Below are 18639 nucleotides of genomic sequence, written 5' to 3' on the forward strand. Positions count from 1 at the left end.
CGCTTGACAATAAGTTTTACGAGGTTTTGCTGTCAGAATCAGGTTGCATTGGTGCTTTGGACTTTCCAATACGCCTTAATTGTGATAGATATCATCCTGCCTCAATACACAATTTGAAGCAGAATTTCTCTGAAATAAGATTTCTGCACGATTTGAAAAGGTAATGAAATATATCCAACATTCAGGCGTAACTAAGAAGAAAGAAAATTCTAAGAAATTTTTCAAGACTCAAAACTGAAAACAGAGCTTATCGCTTTCTCTTTAAATGCTATGACTTCAAGAGCCGAAGCAAATTCAAACTTCTCGATAACGTATTCCTGAATTTCTTCATCATCTGATATTTCCACATCTACGTTATCGCAAAATTTATCTGCACATTTTCAGTTCAAGTATTGTTAACACCAGCAGTGCCATTAATCTCAAATCTAACTTTCATATCTGTGTCTCTTATGAGATGTTGCCATCAAATGTTGCATTTTCATATTAAGAAATAACACAGCAAATAGAAAAAAAAATACGGCAACATAAATAAAAGGATGTTGCCAGTAAACGTTATCGCCATATATTATTTTTAAAGAAATAATATTGCAAATAGAAATCAAATTTATTTCAACATTTAACACTTAGCATCGGGAATTCGAAAGATACCCGACAAAAAATATCTTTACTTCCAAGTGCACCAGCAAGATATTTAAGTTTTTTTTAAATTTAATCTGTTTGTTATTAATTAATAAAGTGAGCAAATTTAAAACAATAAGCGCAGTTTTATCTCTTATCTTATTAATTATCAGCTGGACCTGTAGCTGGATTTAATAAAAGTATTATATATTTTTCATTTTTTATACTAACTATTTTTAACGGCAGCAGCTAGTTATTTGAAAAGTGATGAGGATAATGAAAATGAGGTTCAAGCATAATGGGCTAAGAATGTATGCTTATTTGGTTAGAAAAATGTATGGCTTCTGTGTTAAAAAAAACGTATGGTTTCAAAATATTAACAATGTGTTGGGATGTGAATTCTAAAGATAAGCTGTTTTGAAAAAATTCGTGACTTTGATGTTGAATTTGTGGCGTAAGAGCGTAAATTTTGCGTCGTTAGTTCGTCCAAGAACAGATAGATAAACTGCGAGCATAAAAAATTTTAATAAAACCTCTAGTGCGACGTTAAAATCTGAAATCCTTTCAAACTTATACTTTTTTTTTTTTTTTTCCCCAAATACATTCTAAGCTTTGTTTCCTAAAAAAGGTTTTGTCACATTTATCTTAAGAGTTCCAAAGTTCCCATTTTGGATGTTCGTTTCGAAATCAAAAGCACTCACCTTTATTTCCAGAAGTGTATGATCGTAAACCACTTTCTTCACAGTTCCCTCGAACGGTTCATATTCTGGATCCGGATAATACAAAAGCTGTGACAGAGTTTGGTTTAGCATAGGAAAATCTCTGGTTTTTTGCACTCCATCCATTATAAAAGCAATGTGGGTTACCAACGGAGCTCTTTCAGTTGGAGCATGGAAACCTGAATTTCTTAATGGCGGTGTCCAACATTCCATTTTAGTTCCATTGTGGACACTTTCCATTAGATAACAAGGCTTTAAAAAATAACAAGGAAAAAAATTAAGTTAGCAATGAAAATCTCTTGTGCAAGAATTTATTATAAAAAAAAAATTTCATTGGTTTACTATTATAATATTAATATTATAATACCCCGCCATAAAAAATACTTCACAGTAATCTAACTCCTGCAGATATTTCAGATAATCCGTAATACGATAAAATATCTGATTCACTAGCATACTATAAACAATGTCATTACTTTTTATGTATAGCAAGTAAGTCCTTTCCCTGCCTTAATTTCTACAATCAGTGGTCGTAAACACACACTTAACAGTTACAGAAATGTTTTTTAAATAACATAAATATTCCCATTTTGGTACTTTTAAATTTAAAAAAATTTAAAAACATTATCGAAATATAACTTTTTACACGGTCCTAAATTTATGCTTACGAAAATTTCATACTCATTACGGAAAAAAAAAAAAAAAAAAAAAAAGAAATAGTTTGACTCTTGTACAATAAAAATTGACCGAGGCATTTAACTTCAAAATTTGGAATACCTGAAGTAATTTTCAACTTGCCTTGACGGGCCGATTGATAAACAAATTAGAATAATTCGAAGTTGATTTTTTTCGCTTAAATGCTGTTATTAGTGGTATTCTTTTATGATTTATTAGTGTATAATTTAGTTACAACTGGTATAGCGAAAGCATTTTCCAACAAGTACAATATTTTCTCCCGTATTCCACCCCTTCCCCACATTTTCGAAACTGAACATTTGAAAGCTACGGGTCAAAAAAATCCTTTTTGATAAAATTATGATACATGCGCTGTTTTGGGGGGGAGGGGGAAATCCCGCTTCGTTGGAGAGCAGAATTTTTCTTACTATGAAAGAACAATTTGAGATTGATCTGAGTTGATTTCTTTCGAGAAATTAATTTCGATGATTGCGATTGATTGTGACGATGATTTTATAAAGTTTTTGAGTAGTATTTAGGATAAGATGAAATTTCGAAAACTAAAATATGGCCTCTGGGACACAGATTTTAGAAGATTTAAAAAATAGAAATTGAGTTTAAAAGTCCGTCATTTCAGGTCGATGGCAGTTCTTATGTCCAAGATATGCAACATATTGGAACCTCAGCAATACACCGTGGGCATAGCTGTATAACTGAGTGCATCAAGAAAATTCAGTGGAAATATTTATCCATATTTAAAAATACATAATGAATAAAAAATTTGGTTGTAAAAAGATAATCTTATTTAAGTAAAAGAATAAAATTATGAGATGAAAATTTTTAATGCATTAAAATAAATTTTTCATATTTTACTTTCAACAAATATTATTCATACATACTTGCTGGAATTCAAGCTTTTCTCCCGTTAAGGGCGAGGCAACGATAACAACCATTTTGGGTCTCTCAACACTATTCAAATGCAAGCCGGTTACAGTTAATTTCGTGGTTCCACTAAAATTTAAAAGAAATGGATATAAAAGAATGAAAGATATGTTTATGTTTATGTAAGAAAAGAGTATGTGCATGTAAGATAAAAAATATATATAAATATGAATTACACATTAAATTAGCAATAGCCCCATAATTCTTCTTTTTAAGTTAGGCACTTCCCCCTTTCCGTTCTAAAAACAGTAGAATTCCGCAAAATGGACATAATGTGGACTGAGAGACTGTCGAGTTTTATGGAATAAGGGGTGAGTTTATTAGAACTCTTAATATTTAACTGTCAATTACTCTAGACATTTTTAGCACAATAATGAACGTGGAAAAGTGTAGCATACAATTAAATTAATGTTAATTTTTTTATCAAGTTCTGGCACAATAAGAGTCATGCAATAAATAAATAAATAACCTAAGATAATTGAGTAAAAAAATCTTACATACAAAAATGAAGAAAAATTACTAGTAGTTCTTGATAGAAAAACATCGTGTGATGGTAGATTTTCTCTCACACTCATTCCGTCGTCGTACAGCTTCATCCCGAGGAACAAAATGTTCGTACCAGATGCATCTTGCTTCACTTCACAGAATAACAAAGTTCCCACACTTATACGCCTGGATGTGGGCAATAAAAGATGCAGTCACAAAACTACAGACAAGTGTCCTAGCGTTTCGCAACAATAGAAAGGTATGTATACCATCGGTCAGCTGCTACCCCACTTTTTCGTATCCTCGAAAGGAGCAAACAGCGTTGGGCGTTTTCGTGGTTTTTCCTTGTCTAACGTGTATACGATCCAGTTTCCCTTAGAAAGTTCTCCATGAAGGCATCCTCTACCTTAGACAGCTAGCACTCCCTTGAGTGCTTTGCCATAATAAAATACACTAATATCTAACTATTTTACATGGCATGAGATATGAAGGTTTCGCAGGATTCAGTTTATAAAATTCGTAAATCTCTAGGAAAAACAAGGCTCGCAATTTGCCAAATCCTGTTGGTCTTGAATACCGTGAAATCGTAAGACTGCGTCATGTAACGCGAAAAACAGACAGAAAATAGGAAGTTTGGTCTTATTTCAAAAAGCATAATAGGATACAATGCATCGCTTACCTCACAGTCGTCGACTGCGGATGAAAATAATATATTTCCGGATCGGGAAAATACACGAATTCTGAGAAACCAGTAATTTCGACGTTGGCATCGTCGATACGCACTTTTACTTCACCAGTAAAAGGCAAAACAGCATTTTCACTTTTCGGAGAATTTTTGAAGTTGTCAGTGATGCACCATGATATATTTCCTTGAACCCTGAAACAATAATAATTAGAAAAAATGCAAATAAAAATAAAGTTTTTGGAGCAAAAATGTATGCAATGATAATCACATAATTCTGAAAAATGGACGATTGCATTATTCTGAAGGATATATAACTCATGAAAATAGACGAATATGGAAGGAGAAAAATCCGACATATAATAAATACCATATACACATTTAATGAATTTGCAATTGCACAACAGTTTATAATTATGCAACCTAAAGGTTACTAAAAATGTTTTGTAATTGTACAACTTAAAAACGATCTATACTTATTGTACAGATTTTGTGCACCGATGGAATCTATTTATGACTGTACAATTTACAACTGAAAAACTTTAAGCCAATGCGGTGTTAAAAGCTCAAGCACGTAATATTACCTCTTGTTCAAACATCGTGCTCCAGCGACAATAACACTGTATTCAGATCCAGCATTCAAATATTCACCCAATAGCGTGATGTTTGTACCGCCGGACACGGGTCCTTTGTTTGGATAGATTTTAAGCACGGATGGAACCTATTTTAAATAAAATTTTATTGTCAAAAAGCAAATACAGTTATACATTTCTTATTAAACATTAAAACAAGACAGTAGAAAAATTTTAACAAAATACAAAGATTAAAATTTTTAATAATTCTTGCCTACGTTTAAATGTGAAACTTAAATAAGAAAATATTTTCCTTTTTCGTACCCATTAGAGTACAAATGCAACGCCTCCTCATCCAACTAGATGTAAATGAAATGATGGTGATGATGATAATGATGATGTAACAAAATTAAAGACAAGCAAAAAAATGTAAAATTTAACTATATTTTAATAAACAAACTAATTTTATACTCTCTTGCATGATATACTCTAGCATGAGATGTATGTAAATCTTGCATGATTTAGAAGCAAAAGATGACCTTGTCAGAGATTAGCTATTAATGCTCTAAAAAGAAGGAGGAAAACAAATTTCTGGCATCATAATCTGAGATGTAATTGATTGTTACACATACAAACATATATATATCCAGCTATCTCTCATACATCCAACCATATATAAACGAAAAGGCACATAATGTAATTTAATTAAGTAAATCGAAAATCAGCATTAACGTCAAAATTACATGCAGACTAAGTCAAATATTGCTGATCGTATTAACAAGCAGAATTTAACACTTGAAAGCTTAAATAGCTGTCAACTTTTTAATTACGTCTCTTATTTAAAGTACTGTAAATGTGAACATTATTTGTAGTTTTTCAAGTTCTCTGAAACTAGAATATATAGTAATCATTCGATGCTTCAATAAACTGAATGTAGTAACGAAATGTGCAATCGTCCACCAGCTGATTCCTATGTGAAAGAGCGTTGTCGTTAAAACCCAGGACCAGCTGCGCCCCTGAAAAGTCAAACATAAGGCTTTAACACCTCTCTATACCCGATAACACTCAGAGAGCCTTCGTCAAACACATGCAGGTGTGCACAACCGTTTAACATAATGCCTAACCGAAGCATTACATCTACACCGTCGTAATCATCATTTTCCCTGATTAGGGAGGGATAGTATCATGATCTACACTCTCTTTTCAGATGCAGGTACGCCAAGAATCAGTGTCCAGGCTGAATCCCGGTTCATCTGTAAAAAGCACTGCGCACCACTAGTCTAGTCCGATGCGCATATTGTCTACACCATACTAAATCTTGTGTGCTGCAGTAAATGGGACGCAAACAGCGGATCTACTGGCATACAGCCCTATATCGTGAAGCCTTCGGGCAACTGTACACCGTGAAACTCGGGTTGCAGTGGGAGCATACAACTCACAGCTGTGAATCTGTGGCAGTTCTGTGTCGCCGCGCTAAAAGTACCAGAAAAACTATCCTCATTATCGTTTTGGACCTTGTCCAGGTTTTCTCGGTATGGATACAGTGTCCTGAAACTGTTTCCGCAAACTGCAGACGACACTAAACGTTTCATTTAGCTCTGTAGCCAGCTGCGCATGTGATTGGCCTGCCTCCAATCTACCGATAATCTTCATCTCATTCCACCATCAGTACGTTCGTGCCTACTCATTTTACCTGATATCTTATAAAACTTACCCAACTCTTGCGAGAAACACGGCGTACGCGGAGAAACAGCACAGCAGACAAATCGCCGAAAATCTCTCATGCTCTTATATCTCCTCTACATTCACAACTCCGCAGACACGTACGTGTACGCTTACGTATTCGAAGCTCATCCTTTGCATGATTCTTCGACAGCATACCTTTGGTTTAATACTTATATCATAAAATCAATCTTTTTAACTGTTTTAGATCGAAAAAATAGATATAATTTGCAAATTCTCTTAATGTTGTCCACGAGTGTACATCCAATTTGAATGAAATTGATAATTTCGCTAGCTTACACATTTTCGTAAGTCAAATTTACCGCTAACTTGAAACGAAAGTCATTTATTTTTTCACTCGAAATCGTATAAAGGTGTGCTCAGAAAGATCACAGGCGATAGGGTATATTAAGTAAAATACCATGATTAAGGTGATTAACGGCGAAGGCAAATAAAGATAGATTACCATTTAATACAGATTGATTGAGAAGAAATAACGTAAAAATGCTACATGTAAAAGATAATGGCTAATGCATTTGAGAATGCAATTAAATTAATAGATTTCGTGACTTAGGAGCCCCACTCTTTTATTATTCGCGATATAAAATTGCAGATGAATTCTGTAAACTGAATTATTTAATCTATTATTCCCATTAAACTATATGACAAATTATTTTTTTTTCTTTTAGTACATTAATAATCATATCCATTTTAAACGAAGGCTTATTGTATGTAGGAAATTCTGTCATTCCTTGATGTTTGTTACGACCATGTTGCCATCTACATTATGCCTTTTAAAAACTAGAATATTTAATATAAGTGATGAAAATAACATGAAATAAATACAATGCAATTAACAACAATGTGAATGCTTAAAGAAATATGAAAAGAAATCTTTTACTCACAACATAATTAAAATTTAGAGCACTGTAAGCAACTCCTTTCATGTCATAGGTTCCGGAAGACCACGATATATCAGTCGCGTTGATCTTTATTGGACCTGAAGTTATATCTGGAACCGGCGAAGTTCTGCACTGAACCCTATTATAAAAAAGTTTTCTCTTAGAATGAATTTGCTATACTCACACGTTCTTTTTTTTGGGGGGGGGGAATTGAATAATATTGAAAATCCAATTTAACACACAAATTATACCAATCAAAATTCTTATGAAAATAAGTGTACATACTAATTTGAAGCTAGTAAACTGAAAACATGTAACTGAGCCACCATTAAAGCACAGAATATGCAAATGCAGAGGATGCAAACGAGGTACAAACGCGTATCAGGAATCGAGTAAACGTCCTATCTATAAAATAGTTCATGAATTTGTAGACTTAGACAGTTCTATATTAAAGAGCTATTGCAGGTGTAACGTTGCCGGTTCTTTAAATTAAGCCCAAGGGCACATAACATAATGAATCCAGGTAATGGAAAACATCTCGGATGAGAAAACGGAAAAAGGAAAAGTAAGAGGGGTACCAAAAGGAAAAAGGTCAAAGGAATCTAGCAGGTGAACGGAACTTGACAAGATGAAGAAAATCCGAACGGATCCTTCACAATTCAGAGAAACGACAAATGCAAAACATGGTTCAAAATGCTATACAACAACAACAAAAGTTCAATACTACTATAAAACTACACAAATTCAACCCACACAACAGAAAATCAATACACAACGACTGTTACAACATCACACTAGCAATCCAAATAACTTAGAGTACAGAACTGTCTTTATCAGATAAAATGAAAGAAATTACCGCCTGCAATTGAGGAGCAAGAGAATAAGCAGAAGTCTCATCCCATGAAGGTGTGAGCAGCAAGTGGTTTTATGTTGCGGTCTTCATTGAGTATTTCGTAGTTGAAGACTTGGGAATAGTTCGCATAGTCGTATTGGACAGCTTTAGAGAAGAATTTCTCATTTGGTTCTTTTAATAAATTCTGTGATGGTTTCAAGCTTAAGATCTCTATGAAGAAGTTCATTTCGGATGAGAAAGTCAGCATCAATGATAATACGAAGAAATTTATTCTGCACTATTTGAAGTTGATGTAATTGATTAGGAGAGGCAGTAATCCAAGCTGGATATGCATAACAAAGAATAGGTCAAGTAGTATAAATATGTCTCTTGGTTCTTAGGCTAAGATAAGAAAATTTTCCAATTGCTGGAAGAAATCTACACATAATTCCAATTGCTTTATTTTTAATATTCTTAATATGATTGGTCCAAATGAGATTATGGTTAAGAATTACTCCTAGGTATTTGGCTTTTGTAACTAAGGGAACAGGCCCTTGAAAAAGGAAAAGTTCTTTAAACTTAATGCGTTTTTTTGTTTTTGCGAAGGATGAGAAAGGATTGAAAGCTGAGACTTACTGGCGTTAATTTTAACTCCCCAATTGATGCACCAGTCCTCTACAGTGTAAAGAAAACCTTGCATTTTATCAATTGCATGATTAGCGTTGATAGACTTGATGGCTATCGCCGTATCATCGGCGTAGCATGCAAGAAGAGAGTAGTTTTCAAGTCCAGGATGAAGAAAGTCTGAGATATAAAGCAGGTAAAGAACCGGTCTGAGTATGCTTCCTTGTGGGACACTAGATCTTATAGGTCTAAGAGTAGAGGTTTCATTGCCTATTGAGACGGAGAAATTGCGATGTTGCAAAAAGGAATAAATCAGGAGAATTAATTCTCTAGGCAATCCAAGGTTGATGAGCTTGAAAACAAGGCCCTCATGACACACGCGGTCAAAGAATGAATTTGTAAGTATTTTAATATTCATAAATATTAATTAGATTTAAATTTTAGGTGGTGGTTAGTGATTAGTAGAGTGAAAGCTAGTCATCATAAACGACGTAATAAGACTCAGTTACTCAATGAAACGTCATTTCAAGGTAGGAATGCTGTTTCTTAGCAATGGAAATGTAAACCATCAGGCTAGTCAATGTCGTCCAACCGTCAAGTCATCAAGGAATTATAAAATAATTCACATCTGACCTCCTACCATCCAATGCTACAAAATGAAGTAGATTTATTGATTGGTGAAATGTTCATAAACGTAGAAAGTATGCAAATCAATTAATATTATTCTCTGTTTCTCTGTCCTTCTCTTCCAGTACGAAGTTTTTAAATTGATAGCTCTTGCAGTGCCAATAGAGCAGGAGTTCTCAACCGGTGGTACACAAGAGAAATTTTTTTGGTACCCTCATTCCTGAATACCCAAGGACCCTTTTGTGGTGCCCTCTTTCTTTGATGTCCTAAGCGCGTGTTCATATTGCTTAATGGTTAGTTCAGCCCTGCCTCAGACGTAACTGGCGCTCAATCTTGTACAATTGTTGCTCAGTGAGAGCATCAACATAACCATCCGTGATAATCTTTAGCTTTTGAGTGGAAGACACCAGCAGGCCTTGTGCTTCCTAAACGCGCTTTACTTCTCCGCTTTTTGAATTATTTACAACACTGTATAACAGTGCACTACAAAACACAAATAAATATACAAGAAGAAATTAACATGTAAGGACTTGAAAATTAAAATACGTACGACTCATCAAAAAATGAACTTACATGTATGAAAGTAATGGAAGAAAGCAAATCTCCGTAGAAAACGGACAATATCGGAGAATACAGGAAACATCTTTCTGAAGATGAGTTTGTGAAAACTACATTATGCTCTGAAAAACACTTATGTCATATACAACGGCTTCCTCCCTCAATATTCGCACTTACTTTTCTTTCTCCCACAAATGTATCTCGCAAGGAAATCCAGCGACGTTGACAGAAATTTGAGAACTTAATTCTCCACTATGAGAAGTTCCGAAATTGTCGCCAACTATGGTGATCAGTGTTCCACCCTCTGTGGGACCCTGCAAGGGATACACCTAAAAGAGCAAAAATAAATGTTATTATAGAAAACATATCACCAGATTCAGACATTTACAAAACAGTTCAGTTACCAGAACTTACGGAATACATTGACACACAGCGTAGCAATGATTTTAGATTTGCGCAAGGAAATGAATGATCTAGTATGTATTTTTAACTGTTTGAAGGCCAAAACGCCTGAGACAGCCTTTCATTCAAACGACTACAAGTGCTCGAAACGACCGAGACTGCGACGTTGCTTTCTTCCCTTCCCTATGGTATGCAGTAGCACGTGGAGTTTCTCCAAATACATTGTATCAGTTTATTGCATGCAGCTTGTCCTAAAAGGCTAATGGAAGCTTCTTTGCTGGGAAGTAGAAAGGATGTCATTTGAAATCTTCGCACCTCTTTGTGCATTAATGCACGAGGAAGGGAGGAAACAGACAGGACGAGTAATGGACGGGAACGGGCGTTTCGGTATTTTAAGTATTCAGCTTAACGAAGCCTTCGGTTTTCTAAGAGTTAAATATCTAGTTTGCCTCGAACAGTTTGAAATACCATTACGCAAAAGAACAAAGAATATTACTTGATTTTTGTTTAAATCATTCTTTGCAAATGATATCAGATTTCATATATTTTCTTTCTTCTTCTTCTTCTTCTTCTCTCTCTCTCTCTCTCTCTCTCTCTTTTTTTTTTTTTTTTTTTTTTTTTTTTTTTTTTAAGAATGAATGAATGAATATAATTGAATAATTTAATTAAATACTGTAAAATGTTGTGTACTGCGTTTGTAGTTTTGCATTTTTAAACTTCTGACTGTAAAAGTATTCTAAGACAGTTCATTACAAGAATAATTTTAATAACTTCATTTCATTCCCATAACAGCATGCTTTATGAATAAAAACAACAGCACAGGAGGAGGTGGAAAAGAAAACGTACAGAGAAATTTTCCTACTTTTTTTTTTTCAAAACTCTTAACATTTTCTTTTTAAAAAAATATGTGTTGAACATTTCAAGAATAAATTTTAAGTTCGCTTATGATAACTAATATTAAATGAATAAATTGCAATATATTTTAAAAAATTTGATGTAGTACCATGTGACTTTGTTATATGGCTTATTAAATTATACACATTTTTGTTGCAATTCATTTAAACCTATTTCCTTGAATTATTCTGATTTAAATAACCGATCATGGCAAGTTGAAAATGATATAAAAAAACTGCAAATTTTAAAAATTAAATATCCCGGTCAGTTTTTGTCGTACGGGAGTCAAACGTCTTTTATTAATTTTATTTTTTATTTTTTAATTTTTTTTTCCTCCTAATGAGTATACAACTTTCTCAAATTTAAGTATAGGAACAGGGCGATTGCATTAGAAGTTAGATTTCGTTATTTGTCGAATATATATATATATATATATATATATATATATTTTAATCTGACATTGCCCAAACCTGATTTAAATGAAACTATTTGTCTCGTTCAGCGTCCCTCTAAGACAATTAAGGAGAGGAGCCTCACCCCCGCATTTCATGAATAATTACTTACATAAAACGATTTCAATTAATTCATTAATAAATTTCATTTATATGTTAATACCTTTTTTATATTAATCAAGACGTATATTTCAATTAAATCGTTAGATAATATTAAAACTGACCCCTAAATGCTTTCATAAAAGAACATGTTCTATTTTCATGCAAGATCTACTTCATGGTCTAAATTCCAGGACGAATTTTCAAATTTGGATACTACACTGACTACCAATAAGTATTTGGACACCTATGCAAATGACGATATCTGCGGTCCGAAGGTACGCCACGGACTCCGCCGGTATATATCGTGTAGGAAACAGCATCGGCTTTGGTCGCATGCAAGATGCCTCGCCTTTCGGAGCTCTCTGATTTCGAGAAAGGTATAATTATCGGGTATCACAAATGTGGCCGATCCTTAAGGGACATATCTAGCGATCTGAAATACCCAATATCGACAGTGGCCTATGTGATTAAGAAGTGGAAGGTGAGCGGTAATTGTCGGAATGTGCCTCGAGTCGGCAGACCAACGAAACTGGGCGACAGAGACCGACGAGTGCTGTTCAGAGAAATTCGGAAGAACCGCACCCAACCGACAGCCCTCATCCGCAAGGAGTTTCAACAGGCATCCGGGAGTATTGTTTCAATGAATACAATCGGTAAGGAAGCACATCTGCTTGGTTTTCATGGTCGTGCTGCTGCCCATAAGCCTTTGATCACAAAGTCCAACCGTGCTGCTCGGTTAATGTGGTGCATAGCACATCGAAATTGGATCGTAGATCAGTGGAAACGGGCTCTTTAGAGTGACGAATCAAGGTTCACCCTTTAACTTTCGGATGGCAGGGTCTGGGTCTAGCGTCTACCTGGAGAACGTCTCCTGCCAGAATGCATTGTGCCAACAGTCAAGTTCGGCGGAGGTGGAATTATGGTCTGGGGGTGTTTCTCCTGGTATGGGCTGGGACCCTTGGTTTCCATTCATGGTAAGCTCAACTCCGATGCCTACTGCACTATTTTGGATGACAATGTGCTTCCTACGTTGTGGCAGTTTTACGGGTTGGACCCCTGTTACTTTCAGGGCGACAATGCCAGTTGTCATGTTTCGACGTTAACCAAGGCTTGGTATGGTGCCAATGGAGTTCATCGAATGGACTGGCCTGCCCAGAGTCCAGACCTGAACCCTATCGAGAACCTCTGGGACGAGTTGCATCGCCGAATTCAGGGGTGCACTATCAGTGCAAAATCGGTGAAGGAACTTCTATGTCTTCTCCAAGCCGAGTGGAAGGAAATACCACTAGTTGTCATACAAAGACTTGTGGAAAGTATACCCCGGAGGGTCCACGCTGTAATTACCTCTCATGGAGGCTCTACCAACTATTGATTTTGAATAAAGTTAGTTTTTCTTTTCTATCACAGGTATCCAAATACTTATTGGTAGTCAGTGTAGACGGTAATTTGGATTTGAAAGGCTCACTCAGCTTCCGCTTAAGGCTGGTTTCACACATCCATTTATTTCAGACGAACAATTGTTTCAGGCCATTTTTCTACCTGCTTTATCATTCAAAGAAAGACGCACGATTTTTTCCTTTCTTTCGCAACAATTTATAAGTTGTTTGTTTTCAACAACCAATCAATTATAAGCATTGATTTCCTAGTCATCAACCATCGTTTGTATTGGAGAATTAGTTTCTCCTTTACATGATAACCCCAAAATGATCCGCGGTGATTGGCCGTTTCATATCGTGTGACAAAGCAGACAAATTGTTCTACAGAGTTGTTGCTCGAAAATGTTTTGAACGCGTCATGCGACTCTAAGGAGTGCCGACTCTAGGGAGCAAAAGTGACCTTCCAACATCACTTAAAGCAGAAACCTTCTTGATGTTAAACCGTGGTTTTGTAACTGTGCAGCCCTATCCCAGTGACTTCTTTGGCTTGCTATCATGGCTCTAACGGAATTACTTTGCTCAACTAACTTTACAACTAACTATACTAAATATATTTTACTGTATCTGCTCGCTTTGCAAGTGTTACTGGATTTTCTTATCTGATCTCAGTTGCTAAAGATTATTTACAAAGTTTACTCATGTCAACTATATGTGAAGTGAAACTTCATTAAGACGCCCCCCGAAGATTTCAGACGGCTTTGGTCTTAAGGTGGAGGCGCTTGCCTTGAAAAAATGTTCAATATTGATGTTCATTTGTATCCAGTATGTTCTAAAAGTCCAGCCACTTTCAAAAATGATCATTCGTATAGAAGATGGTCGCCAGGCTTTACAATAACTGTATTAATTATTCAGTGTTAATAATCTGTATAACTTTAATGCACCGGGCTCTAACAGAAGTTATATAGGAAAGAATGAATGAGGGCGATATGAAATTTAGCATTCTGTTTTAAGCAATTATCACGATCTGTAAATGACGGACATCGTAACACCATCTCTCTTTTTACGGCCCTTAGTAACTCTAAATGCTGCTATAGTCTTAATTTTCGCTTTTCTATTGGAGTAAGTAAAAATAACCAAATTATTCAAGGGCACTTATTTGAAAATCTCGGAGGTGATTTTTTTTTTCAAATAAATTAAAACAAACAGTCATTGAAACGGAAAAAATTTTAACTATTAAAAATAAATTTTTCAAGAACATTACCGCCGATATTTTTTATATATATCAATTAAATTTTATAATATTGAATTTTTTCGTCCCCATATATATCTGATATTCCAGCAAGCGCCACTTAGTGAGATCGCATTTCTCCTTGACGACTTTCATAACATAAACTGAATGATAATGTTAACCGATGAAAAAATTATCTTTCAAAATATCAATAGAATTAAATTAATTTAACATAAATATGACTAAAAATATATCAATAATTATTTCACAGCGTTTTTAATTAGGAAAAAGTCATTAATAGTACACTGTCTGTAAATGAGATTGGTCATAGCAATTAACATGTCGGCTTTATCCCTTAGACTCAAATCATTAAGCCTTTTGTTACACAGCATAATAAAAAATAACTGAATAGAATAAAATAATAAGTGTTTGCTAAAGAGAATATTCGTAAAAATATACCAATTAAAACAAGAGAAGAAACATTTTGGCACGAAAAAAAAAAAAAGGTCATCTAGAATTCCACTTCATTAATCATTTTAGTCCAGGTAGTCTTGATCCCTTTGTGCATGGTTGCCTTAAATCAAAATCGAGCTGCCTGGCGATATAATTCCTTACTTTGTAATATAGTTCTGTCATCTGCCAGTTTTTGTACTCTGTTATTCCGACCTCATTTGCCGACTTTACTTCAGATTAAAATATTTACTTTATAATACTTTGATAAACATTTACCGACTTCTTAATCACAATAAGGAACGCATTTTGCATGCTTTCGCATCTAAATGGCCGGGAATTCGGCAATTCGATACAAGTATACGAATGGTAACATGCATGATCACATTAAGCTGCTTTTACTACACAGCTGTTCGAGCTCAGACTTTCTGTTGCATGAGTATATTATTTAAGTGTGTGCATTATTTTATTTCTTTTTCATGACAAGTACATTATTTTATTTGACTTTTTCACGCTAAAAATTTAATAAGCAGCAGCAATAATTCTAATAATTAGTATTATAAATAAAATAAGGTATTCTGAGATGTCATTGTTTATAAGCAAAACAAATCTAACAGCCGGTCATAAAAACAATCCAATGCTAAGTGAAACTTACGAATGTATATGATGACACAGATGAGAATAACAGCAACTTCTTACCAGTATCTGTTGGTTGCTCAGAAAATTAAATAAAGGATTATAACGCTTCAAATTGTATAAGAATTTTATTTCGTAGCTTATAATGATGCAAAACACGTTAAACAATTAAAATGTTTTATATCCAAACATACTACAGAATAACAACAGTGATATAAGCAAAAAATAAAAGGCACCGATTTATAATTCCTTTATAAAACAGAATACTAAAAGAATATTTTAATAATATAGATAAAATCCAAAAATGTTACGTTATTAGCCAACATTACGTTATTAACAGAAAATACTTTTACAGCTTTCAAAACACACTTAACTTATTCCGTCTTGGTTTTATTTTGATGTCGGTAGTGGTGACGATTAAGAAGAAAAAAATCATTCCTTTACAATTATATTTATATAAAGATTATCAAGGAAATAAAAAGTGCGTTTATTATATTTAATTTTCGCATATCAAGGCTATTTGCCATCCATGTTTGAACACCTTTTCACTGTTTCTCGCCTTTTAAACAACCTCGGCAAATGCCACAAACCAAAACGTTATACAGTACACAAGATTAGGGCATTTGCAATGATTAGATATTTTATCAATTATATTTAAAAACGTTTAACGATAAATTTTTAAACACCATTATCCGGAGGCTTAAATTCTTACATTCAAAGGACACTTAAAGCGAGATCTATTATTTATAACGGAAGTGTTTAAAACTCTCGACGATGCACACACAAAAATTTATTACTCTTATCCCATCAATTATGAACCGAAAACATGGCAAAATAAACTGGTTAAAACGGAAAAAAAGGCGGTTCATAAATCCCTTACATCAAATGGCATGAAAAGTTACGAGTCAGAAAAGCTATCACAAATTCCCGTTAATGCTTTTCATATTGGGTTGCAGTGGAGAGAAAATGATGAATTAGAATGATTCATCTATTTTTTTCCCTCCTTCTGGCTAATCATTTAAAATGTGATGGTGAACGCGCGTCTGACCTTGCTTCGGGTAGGTACTAGATGAATGAGTCACGCTAACCAATGAAATTAAAAATTACAGGAAACATTTCTTATTTTAGAGCACTTCAAACGAGCAAAGCTGATTCCAGAGTTGCTACCGTCTCTAAGCAACTTCTTTTAAGTTCATGCAATTACCTGTCTATAGGTATTCCCCTGCTTGTTTTTTTTTTTTTTTTTTTTTTTTCCCGTATATAAAATTTCTGCTTCACAAATAATGCATAATATTAAAAATAGTTTATTGTGTAAAGGTACTACTATTATATTTAATAAATATACTAAGTTATAAGATATTTCTCCCGTCTTCCTAGCGCGTCTTCGCGGTGTAATGGTTCTGCACGCTGGGCCGGTATTCGAGAGGTCCGTGGTTCGATTCCCGGCGAAGGCGATTGCTCATTTTTCATCTTGCCTGCGTCAAAATATACCTTATGTCTCTACAGTAGCGCCCGAACTAAAAAGATGTTGGATGCTGATTCTTCTCGTCCAGGATTTGGCGATTGGGTCCCCTAAAAACCCCAGTCGCAGAGAAGTTCTATCTGATATGTAAAAAATTAGTATGCAGTCACACTCGAAGGAATATCCACCGAAACGTCTCCCTGTTATTCTTGGATGCACTAGGAGAATGTCTCTTTTGGTCTCCCAGATAGACTAGTAGTCTCGAAACTTTGGATAGCTTAAATTGTCCAAAAACATTTATTCAAACCATGGTAATAAGCGACAACTTTGGGATCAGAAACAGGGGCGTAGCTAGAGGAGGGCAAGAGGGGGCATCTGTCCCCGGGCGCAGAATTAAAGGGGCGCCAAACTGATGCTACGACATTTTAGAATTAAATGTTTTCCATCCTTGGCAAGCAGAAGGGGGCGCGAAATCTTCAGTTGTCCCTGGGCGCTGAAAACCCTAGCTACGACTCTGATCAGAAATGAGAAATCTAATCTACGGATAAGTTAGCTGGAACAATAAGAATAATCTCTTCTCTTCCAATCACAAAAACCCAAGGTTCTTTGCTCAAACGCCATTTGCCACATGTATAAAGAATGAAGAGAAAAGAGAAACATGCTGAAGTAAAATTTAAAATAAAGCAAAACAGCATCCTTGTGTTTGGCGTAGATTTTAGTTGAAACTCTGTCGATTTCGAGGGCGCAACAGGTAAAAGACCCTCTTCGCCAAACGCAAGGTTGCTGTTATGGCTAATTGCAAGGATAAAATATACTTTAACTCTCTTTGCGCTACAACACAAAGTATCCAGATGGTCACTTCCCACATTTCTTTTAGAAATAAGTCGCTAACCAGTAAAAGCTAAATCCTAATACTGTTTAATTCTAAATCCTAATAAGTTTAATGCACCTGATTTGACTTTTCTGCCACCGCGACGTGGCTACCGTACCGAAAGCCCTAGTTTCGAATACTGGAGAAAGCATGAATGTTTGTAAATGTCTAGTGTTTGTGCGGCATGGGCACAATATTGCGATGAGCCGACAGTCTTCTCGAGAGGCTGATGGTGGGGAAAGAGGGCAGGAAATCTCGGACCCTACCCCACCCAAGGTGCTCTTCATCAAAATTGGGGTAGCGGAAACTCAGCTAAGTCGTACCGTCACTTGTATGGTGCTCAAAGGTTAAGGCCAATGACAGGCGCAATCTTTTAGTCCTTACCACGATGGATTTCGTAGGTTTGTTCTGATGTTTTGTCAGACAAGTAAGATAAGTCACAACATCGACTTTTCTGTTTACTTTAGTAACAGAAATGTGCGTATTTTAGTACTCAAATCATTATCATATGTAATATATATAAGATTTAAAAAATATGAAACTCGGAATTATTAACTTTAATTTGACTACATCCCCTTCCTGGAATCTAAACTGCGCCAGTTGAAAAACTAATTCGCACTAAGTCATCTCCAATGCCGTACATACAGCTCTTGTTCAATAGCGGTTCTAAACTTAAACAAAGGATTTTAACTCTATATATAATCTTTACATACAGAGCTTAAATTGCGCCGGAGCCCACCGGAGGTCGGCACCGGTATTTCTTAGTTTTTGGGATAAATCATAATTCTCGCCGGCGCTTCTTTTTTG

At 35.0% G+C, this 18639-nt stretch overlaps 1 protein-coding gene across 2 annotated transcripts in view; it reads right to left on the reverse strand.

Annotated features, from left to right (window-relative positions):
- The window catches only part of LOC118193963 (hepatocyte growth factor receptor-like), a 184831-nt gene that overhangs the window by 34532 nt on the left and 131660 nt on the right, over positions 1–18639 (reverse strand). For both annotated transcript variants that reach the window (XM_085825372.1, XM_085825366.1), the window contains exons 7-12: positions 10137–10288; positions 7322–7457; positions 4707–4843; positions 4120–4317; positions 2912–3023; positions 1320–1589 (exon numbers count right to left, since the gene is read on the reverse strand). In XM_085825372.1, coding sequence (XP_085681498.1) covers positions 1320–1589; positions 2912–3023; positions 4120–4317; positions 4707–4843; positions 7322–7457; positions 10137–10288 — 1005 coding nt within the window. The remainder of the gene's footprint in view (positions 1–1319; positions 1590–2911; positions 3024–4119; positions 4318–4706; positions 4844–7321; positions 7458–10136; positions 10289–18639) is intronic.

Source organism: Stegodyphus dumicola, chromosome 1 (genome assembly GCF_044657685.1).
Source record: "Stegodyphus dumicola isolate Sdum_Otavi_A_Nest chromosome 1, ASM4465768v1".
NCBI lineage: Eukaryota > Metazoa > Arthropoda > Arachnida > Araneae > Eresidae > Stegodyphus > Stegodyphus dumicola.